The sequence below is a fragment of the Cherax quadricarinatus genome, chromosome 68 (genome assembly GCF_038502225.1).
Source record: "Cherax quadricarinatus isolate ZL_2023a chromosome 68, ASM3850222v1, whole genome shotgun sequence".
NCBI lineage: Eukaryota > Metazoa > Arthropoda > Malacostraca > Decapoda > Parastacidae > Cherax > Cherax quadricarinatus.
In genome coordinates this window covers 4,535,850-4,545,456 of record NC_091359.1, presented here as the reverse complement: position 1 = coordinate 4,545,456, position 9,607 = coordinate 4,535,850, and the positions used below count along the sequence as shown (strand labels likewise).

The 9,607-nt window shown below is 42.5% G+C and overlaps 1 protein-coding gene and 1 long non-coding RNA gene across 2 annotated transcripts; both read right to left on the bottom strand.

The window, feature by feature from the left end:
* Positions 1-230: 230 nt before the first annotated feature.
* LOC138854722 (uncharacterized) lies at positions 231-1,233 on the bottom strand. The gene is made up of 3 exons (XM_070099495.1): positions 1,162-1,233; positions 855-1,050; positions 231-480 (listed from the first exon to the last, which is right to left on the bottom strand). The coding sequence occupies exons 2-3, from the start codon at positions 954-956 to the stop codon at positions 238-240; spliced, it is 345 nt and encodes a 114-aa protein (XP_069955596.1). The 5' UTR covers positions 957-1,050; positions 1,162-1,233; the 3' UTR covers positions 231-237.
* Positions 1,234-8,511: 7,278 nt separating this feature from the next.
* LOC128697644 (uncharacterized) lies at positions 8,512-9,400 on the bottom strand. Its single transcript, XR_008408331.2, has 3 exons — positions 9,334-9,400; positions 8,802-9,014; positions 8,512-8,572 (listed from the first exon to the last, which is right to left on the bottom strand). It is a non-coding gene; the product is annotated as an uncharacterized lncRNA (long non-coding RNA).
* Between the last annotated feature and the right edge of the window lie 207 nt (positions 9,401-9,607).

The window sequence follows — 9,607 nt, the reverse complement described above, 5'->3', positions numbered from 1 at the left end:
TGCACTTAATAAATAACAAAGAAAACACTGATTTTTAGTAAACTGTTTGGATGAATGGGGAGAAGCTTCCTTACTTGGCCAGCAACACAGCTACACTGACTCAGGAGCGAGTTGGCCGATAAGTGGAACAGCCGATAACTGAGGGCTCACTGCATATACAATTTACAACTGTTCTTAGTTACTGGGAATGAAACAGTTTTATATATATAGTTTTATAAATTTATTTTGCGGAAAAAGTTATGGATGAAGGCTAGTGGACAGGTTCCCACAACTGTCTGAGGAAGATGAAGGCTGGTGGACAGGTTCCCACAACTGTCTGAGGAAGATGAAGGCTGGTGGACAGGTTCCCACAACTGTCTGAGGAAGATGAAGGCTGGTGGACAGGTTCCCACAACCGTTTGAGGAAGACGAAGGCTGGTGGACAGGTTTCCACAACTTTCTGAGGAAGACGAAGGCTGGTGGACAGGTTCCCACAACTTTCTGAGGAAAACGAAGGCTGGTGGACAGGTTTCCACAACTGTCTGAGGAAGACGAAGGCTGGTGGACAGGTTCCCATAACTGTCTGAGGAAGACGAAGGCTGGTGGACAGGTTCCCACAACCGTCTGAGGAAGACCTCAGATATATTGATTAAAATTCAGCCTTATTACTTACTGTGTCAGCGGGAACTTGCTTGGACTATTTCTGTAGTTTGTGTTTCATAATTTTCTTTTCAGAGGCGTTTTGTATTTGAACTAAAAGTTTGTATATAAAGTATTTAACATTAGTCTTTTGGTAATATGGAGGGAGAGGTGGGAAAAATATTTATTTGATTTTAATAATTTTAGTGATTTATTATCCTACTTGTATCGGGTACCTCATCGTCCATATCCATATCCATATCCAAATCTTCGTCCAAAGCCAAATCCACCAAAGCCGCCGTAGCCACCATATCCACCATATCCACCATAGCCGCCATAGCGAAGATATCCTGGGTGAGGTAGAGGTGCTGCCTCAGGTCTGGCCAGGACCACCACCAGGACACCAGCCAACACCAACACCATCATCATCACCTGCAACACAAAACATTCTTCAGAATCTATGTTAACTAATATATGCAACGAAAAAAAAAAACAGATTTCTCAAGATATCAAGCAAATATCAAGAATGTCTGTGTCACTCACAGCTGTGGAGACCATCTTGACCAGGTGCAGAAGTCCTCTTGTCAGGGAGTAACAGTTGACACTGTCCACCAGCCGCCACTGTCACCTTATATACTGCTCCACCAAACTTTAGTCCCCTCAAGACCTTCCTGTCAGCCACTAATTACCGACCACTTCACCTCGGGTGTACACCCTCTTTTTATTTTAGCTTCGATATTCAACACTTACGAAATATTATCTCTGTTTTTAACCACTTGTCTCTTCCTTGCTGAATTATACAAGATGTAATGTTGTATCAGTTAATGGTCTCCTTTTGCTATATGTATCTTGTTTTCCACTAGCATGTTATAAATACCTATTTGAGGTTAGAGATGGTAAGCTCCTGTCCCCGACTTGTTAATTTCTTGTCTTTGCCTGGTGTGATCTCTATCTGTTTTTTACATTTTTTGAAATCATTAGCAACTTTTTTTAGTTCTGAGTATTCTACTCAGTACCTTCATGCCATTGAAGGGATCTTGATCCACTCAAGTGGATTGTTATTTTTATATTTGACTTCGCTTAATATGTACAGGGCGTACTGACGTCCCTGAGTTCACTGATGTTCTTCATTAATCAAGTTACAGAAGTTCTAGCTATCATGACCTTTCTACACACTCCTTGACACCCCCTCAAGTGTCTCCCTGTGTTTACCTACACGAACGTTCCTCAATCGTGCTGTCTACTAAATAAAAAAGATTGGCAGTATAGTACTTGCTTATTAATGGTTGTCTTACGCTATTCTTTGTCTGTTTTTCCAAATGTTACTCTCGTGTTTGCATGCTTGGCCTCTGCTATAGATATTGTGTTTCGTATGCTCACTTTACTGGACAGGCTTTAGGGTAAAGCAAACTCCAAGTTCTTTTTATTATTCTGTGATATTTTTGCTCTAGAGATGATACTTGTCCTCACCCTAGTTTCCTTGTCTCTGGGTTTTATATTTTTGTTTTCCTTAAATACAAATAACCATTTACTCAATAGTTCTTCAAGTCTGTTTAAGTCTTCTTCTTGCAGGCTTCTTACATCATCCTGAGTTCTCGTTCTTCTTAATATTTTTACCTTATTTGTGAGATATCTCAATTATCATGTCATTACTTTACGCAGGAAACAATATAGATCCCAACACTGTTCCTTGAGGAAGTTCACTAGCTGCACCAACTAGTTACATTCTCCCATCTGCATACCTCTGAGTGACTTTTCGTGTTCAAATATTAATATATCCACGCTTGTGTCTTTGATTTTACTGCAGCTCTCTTCTCCAATTTGCTAAAGTGGCCTTCAATGTGCCACTGCACCGAAAGCCTTTTTGGAGTGAAGGAACGTGTTTGTGTGTAGTGAATGTGTACTAAGAAGAATTTCTGACCAGAACAAACAGATGGTCAGCAATAGCAAGTCTAAAATAAGCACACATGACACACTTCATGTCAAGGTGACAGCAATTGGTAGTTAATGTCTCGTGTCAGGTTGTTGGTTGGTGGTATATAAGGTGGCAGTGACGGCTGGTGGACAGTATCAACTGTTACTTCCTCACAAGAAGACTTCTGCACCTGGTCAAGATGGTCTCCACAGCTGTGAGTAACACAGACACTCTTGATGTTTTCTTGATATCATGTGAAATTTTTTTTCTTACATCTGTTAGTTAACATAGATTTTGAAGAATGTATTGTGTTGCAGGTGATGATGATGGTGTTGGTGTTGGCTGGTGTCCTGGTGGTGGTCCTGGCCAGACCTGAGGCAGCACCTCTACCTCTCCCTGGATATCTTCGCTATGGTGGATATGGCGGCTATGGTGGCTATGGTGGATATGGCTTAGGTGGATTTGGATATGGACATGGTCTCAGATATGGATACGGACGTTAAGCTTTAAATCCAGACAACTAGGGCGACCTCTGGGCTAATGCCTGAGGATTTTTTCAATTTCTCCCAAGTAACCTACAGTCACATATCCTAACCTATCACAAAAAAGCGTGTATACTCACTTACATGTGCTTACCTATATGTAGTAGCAAGAGTTGATTCACAGGTCCTGGCCCCCGCCTCTTCGCTGGTCGCTACTAGGTCCTCTCTGTCTCCCGGCTACATAAGTTTTATCAAATACTCACCTATTTGCGGTTGCAGGGGTCGAGTCACAGCTAGTGTGTGTGTGTGTGTGTGTGTACTCACCTATTTGTGGTTGCAGGGGTCGAGTCACAGCTAGTGTGTGTGTGTGTGTGTGTGTGTGTACTCACCTATTTGTGGTTGCAGGGGTCGAGTCACAGCTAGTGTGTGTGTGTGTGTGTGTGTGTGTACTCACCTATTTGTGGTTGCAGGGGTCGAGTCATAGCTTCTGACCTCTGTGTGTGTGTGTGTGTGTGTGTGTGTGTGTATTTACTTCTAGGTTTATTATACAACTGAAACGTCTTATATAAAAAAAATCATGTTTATACATTCAGAAGAAATTCTTCATATCTCCTCATATTGTTTCTACATTGTACAGAAGTGGTACATAATAGTCAGTGTACACTTCTCCTTCCTCAGAGTTACACTGACCAATCTCTAAATCTCATTCGTTGTCTTACATTATTTAAAATAAATAAATTAATTAATAAATCAGTCTTGTACTTAATTAACCTTCTACGTACAATTTATCAACCAAACTCTTCACATAAATAGTTTTATAATCAAACTGAGAGTATATTTGTGTACAAAGTATGTTTATTTATGTCTAAACGCAGGATATATACCCTGCCATAGCCACCCTGCGGGGTGTATTTCTCTCAGCGTTTATACGCTGAGACTTTAATTCTCATTTGAGGGAATAGTCTTCTTGGCTGATGGTGAAAAGATTTCCCAGCAGCCTCGACACCCCATTAACCCACCTCGACACCCCATTAATCCACCTCGACACCCCATTAGCCCACCTCGACACCCCATTAACCCACCTCGACACCCCACTAACCCACCTCGACACCCCATTAACCCACCTCGACACCCCATTAACCCACCTCGACACCCCATTAACCCACCTCGACACCCCATTAACCCACCTCGATACCCCATTAACCCACTCGACACCCCATTAACCCACCTCGACACCCCATTAACCCACCTCGACACCCCACTAACCCACCTCGACACCCCATTAACCCACCTCGACACCCCATTAACCCACCTCGACACCCCATTAACCCACCTCGACACCCCATTAACCCACCTCGACACCCCACTAACCCACCTCGATACACCATTAACCTACCTCGACACCCCATTAACCTACATCGACACCCCATTAACCCACCTCGACACCCCACTAACCCACCTCGACACCCCATTAACCTACCTCGACACCCCATTAACCTACCTCGACACCCCATTAACCCACCTCGACACCCCATTAACCCACCTCGACACCCCATTAACCTACCTCGACACCTCACTAGCCCACCTCGACACACCATTAACCCACCTCGACACACCATTAATCCACCTCGACACCCCATTAACCCACCTCGACACCCCATTAACCCACCTAGACACCCCAATAACCTACCTCGACACCCCATTAACCCACCTCGACACCCACTGGCCCACCTCGACACCCCATTAACCCACCTCGACACCCCATTAACCCATTTCGACACCCCATTAACCCACCTCGACACCCCATTAAAGCACCTCTACACCCCATTAACCTACCTCAACACCCCATTAACCTACCTCGACACCCCATTAACCCACCTCGACACACCATTAACCCACCTCGACACCCCATTAACCCACCTCGACGCCCCATTAACCCACCTAAACACCCCATTAACCCACCTCGACACCCCATTAACCCATTTCGACACCCAATTAACCCACCTCGACACCCACTAACCCACCTCGACACCCCATTAACCCACCTCGACACCCCATTAACCCATTTCGACACCCCATTAACCCACGTCGACATCCCATTAATCCACCTCAACACCCCATTAAAGCACCTCTACACCCCATTAACCTACCTCGACACCCCATTAACCTATCTCGACACCCCATTAACCCACCTCGACACCCCACTAATCCACCTCGACATACCATTAACCTAATTCGACACCCCATTAACCCACCACGACACCCCAGTAACCCACCTCGACACCCTATTAACCCACCTCAACACCCCATTAACCCACCTCGACACCCTATTAACCCACCTCAACACCCCATTAACCCACCTCGACACCCCAGTAACCCACCTCAACACCCCATTAATCCAATATCATTAGTGGAAACTGCGTGAAAATCAGCATTGTGAATATTGAATTTACTATGGAGGAGGAATGGGGAATGTTGCAGTTTGGAGGGTTACCTGAGCTGTTGGCGTGGAGCGTCTCTGGCAAAACAACACCCTCTGATGATGTTTATATATATATATATATATATATATATATATATATATATATATATATATATATATATATATATATATATATATATATATATATATATGATAGCTGGTGTTGAATGATAGCTCTAGGCCTTTCGTGGTGCAATCAACACACATGAAGATGTGTGCAATGTTACAGAAATGAGTAGGAAGTCCAGGTGGATTCGTCCAGAGAGAAGTCTCTAACTATAATTATTCTGAGAGTTTTTGCAAGCCGATGGAGCTGGATCAGTGGATTGAATTGATGGAATTGACGCTGGAATTTAAAAATACCACAGAATATTATACCGGGACTTCATACCTGGACCTTGTAGGTATATTCTATCACTGGTAGGTATAGATATACCTGAGATAGGTATAACACCTCCCTCGAACACTAGACTCTTTATTAAATACCTTCCTGAGATACGTGGGGAACAGCGACGTTTCGCCCATTGTATTTTCGTCACATTTCGCTCATTAAATTCCGGTAACAAGTGATGATGGTAATATCATGAGCGAAACGCACAGAAGGGACAGGTTCCCGGATGTGGATGTTCTGGGGCAGTGTTTCGCTCTGTCTGCAGCTTTATCTAGTTATGTTTCAATCTGTAGAGCTTTATCATGTCACGTTTCACTCAGTATAGAGCTTTACCAAGTCATGTTTCACTCAGTATAGAGCTTTACCAAGTCACGTTTCACTCTGTGTAGAGCTTTACCAAGTCACGTTTCACTAAGTATAGAGCTTTACCAAGTCACGTTTCACTCTGTGTAGAGCTTTACCAAGTCACGTTTCACTCTGTGTAGAGCTTTACCAAGTCATGTTTCACTAAGTATAGAGCTTTACCAAGTCACGTTTCACTCTGTGTAGAGCTTTACCAAGTCATGTTTCGCTCTGTGTAGAGCTTTACCAAGTCATGTTTCACTCTGTGTAGCGCTTTACCAAGTCATGTTTCACTCTGTGTAGAGCTTTACCAAGTCATGTTTCACTCTGTGTAGAGCTTTACCAAGTCACGTTTCACTCTGTGTAGAGCTTTACCAAGTCATGTTTCACTCAGTATAGAGCTTTACCAAGTCATGTTTCACTCAGTATAGAGCTTTACCAAGTCATGTTTCACTCAGTATAGAGCTTTACTAAGTCATGTTTCACTCTGTGTAGAGCTTTACCAAGTCATGTTTCACTCAGTATAGAGCTTTACCAAGTCATGTTTCACTCAGTATAGAGCTTTACCAAGTCATGTTTCACTCTGTGTAGAGCTTTACCAAGTCATGTTTCACTCTGTGTAGAGCTTTACCAAGTCACGTTTCACTCTGTGTAGAGCTTTACCAAGTCATGTTTCACTCTGTGTAGAGCTTTACCAAGTCACGTTTCACTCAGCATAGAGCTTTACCAAGTCACGTTTCACTCAGTATAGAGCTTTACCAAGTCACGTTTCACTCTGTGTAGAGCTTTACCAAGTCATGTTTCACTCTGTGTAGAGCTTTACCAAGTCACGTTTCACTCAGCATAGAGCTTTACCAAGTCACGTTTCACTCAGTATAGAGCTTTACCAAGTCATGTTTCACTCAGTATAGAGCTTTATCAAGTCATGTTTCACTCAGTGTAGAGCTTTACCAAGTCACGTTTCACTCTGTGTAGAGCTTTACCAAGTCATGTTTCACTCTGTGTAGAGCTTTACCAAGTCATGTTTCACTCAGTATAGAGCTTTACCAAGTCACGTTTCACTCAGTATAGAGCTTTACCAAGTCATGTTTCACTCAGTATAGAGCTTTACCAAGTCATGTTTCACTCAGTATAGAGCTTTACCAAGTCACGTTTCACTCTGTGTAGAGCTTTACCAAGTCATGTTTCACTCTGTGTAGAGCTTTACCAAGTCACGTTTCACTCAGCATAGAGCTTTACCAAGTCACGTTTCACTCAGTATAGAGCTTTACCAAGTCATGTTTCACTCAGCATAGAGCTTTACCAAGTCACGTTTCACTCAGTATAGAGCTTTACCAAGTCACGTTTCACTCTGTGTAGAGGTTTACCAAGTCATGATATAAACCACCATCTCGGGGTTTAATGTATTTCGGCAGTTTTTCATCAGTGCTTCAGCTCACACCTGAAATGCTGAATGTGTTTCAAAAGCATAAAGTCAAAATGCAAAGGATCTAAATTATGAAATTTGAAACACTTCACCAAACACGGGGTTTCCTAAAAAAAAGTGTTGTACTAGGCACATCACAAATTTTACGTGTGATTTTCCCACAATATAATGTAATTGAGCCAGAAATTAGGTAAAAATGTATATATAAAACGCTTGTTAAGGGTATATACACTGAGGTGTGTGTGTATATGTGCGAAGAGTTTACTTTAAATCATGTTTTAAGGGATGTAAGTGTTCTTGAATGGTTTTAAGTTTATTTTTCAGGTTTTAAGTTAAACAACGCTGGGATGTTATTATTTTGGGGGTTTTCTACTGCTGTTAGGGACAGTTGTGTACAGGGAATGAAGCCCCTGGTAATATAGGGACAGGATTCTGCAGGAGAAACTTTTCCTGAGGGAGCTGTGGGCAGAACTCTACAGGGAGGTCATTTCTGAGGGAACCATGAGCAGAACTCTACAGGGAAGTCATCCCTGAGGAAACCATGGGCAGAACTCTACAGGGAGGTTGTACCTGTGGGAACCATGAACAGAACTCTACAGGGGGTCATCCCTGGGGGAATCATGCATAGAACCCTATAGGGAGGTCATCTCTGAGGGAATCGTGAACAGAACTCTACGGGGGGTCATCCCTGAGAGAGCCATAGACAGTACTCTATAGGGAGATCGTACCTGTGGGAACCATGCACAGAACCCTACAGGGAAGTCATCCCTGAGGGAACCATGCACAGAACTCTGCCATAATTTTCAATTTACAACAATTCTCAGTAACAGGCAATGAAACAAGTATATATATATTTTCTTAAATTTTATTTATTAAAGAAACTAAGTAAGGCTTCTTGTGAGTTTCTCACAATTTTCTGAGGAGAGAGAATGATATTCTGATTAATATCCAGCAACATGAAGAAAATATTCCCATAATTTATTATCCATATCTTTCCTAAATGCATTTTTCAATTGTCAAATAAAACAAGAATCATACACTTTATTTTTCACGAATATCTGAATAAATGACAACACGTTAAGGACAGGTATTGAGAATATAATTGCATTTGTTACATTTAAAAAAATCCAAAATTATTGACCTACCTTTACCAGATGACCTCACCGACCGTATCCATATCCAAATCTGGGTCCAAAGCCATAGCCACCATATCCACCAAAGCCACCATATCCACCATAGCCACCATAGCCGCCATATCCACCATAGCGAAGATATCCTGGGTGAGGTAGAGGTGCTGCCTCAGGTCTGGCCAGGACCACCACCAGGACACCAGCCAACACCAACACCATCATCATCACCTGCAACACAAAACATTCTTTACATCTTCCTCAACATTCTCTTATTTCTGTGTGTTTTGCTTAAAAAATTAATTGATTATTATTCAGTCAAAAAACTCAGAATTGTATTAAGCATGTGAAATGTCAGCAACAGCTGGTCTCAAGACAGCCCCAACTTGTATAAATGCAGTACCAGCTGGTTTCAACACAGAACCAGCTGTCTCAAAATAGCCTCCACTCATCAATACAGCGCCAGTTGCTCTCAACACATCACCAGCTGGTTTCAACACAGAACCAGCTGTTGATCAGTTCTATCAACAAGAGTGTCTGTGTCACTCACAGCTGTGGAGACCATCTTGGCCAGGTGCATGAGTCCTTTTGTCAGGGAGTCACAGTTGACACTGTCCACCACTATGTTTACACCGCCTTTTATACCACCAAACTTAAATCCTCTCAAGACCTTCCTGTCAACCACTAATTACCGACCACTTCACCTCGGGGAGTAAACCCTCTTCTTATTTTGGCGCTAGCAGCCAACACTTACGAAATATGTTCTCTAATACTAGTCATCTGTCTCCTTGGTGAATTACATAATACCTCTTTATGTGTATGTA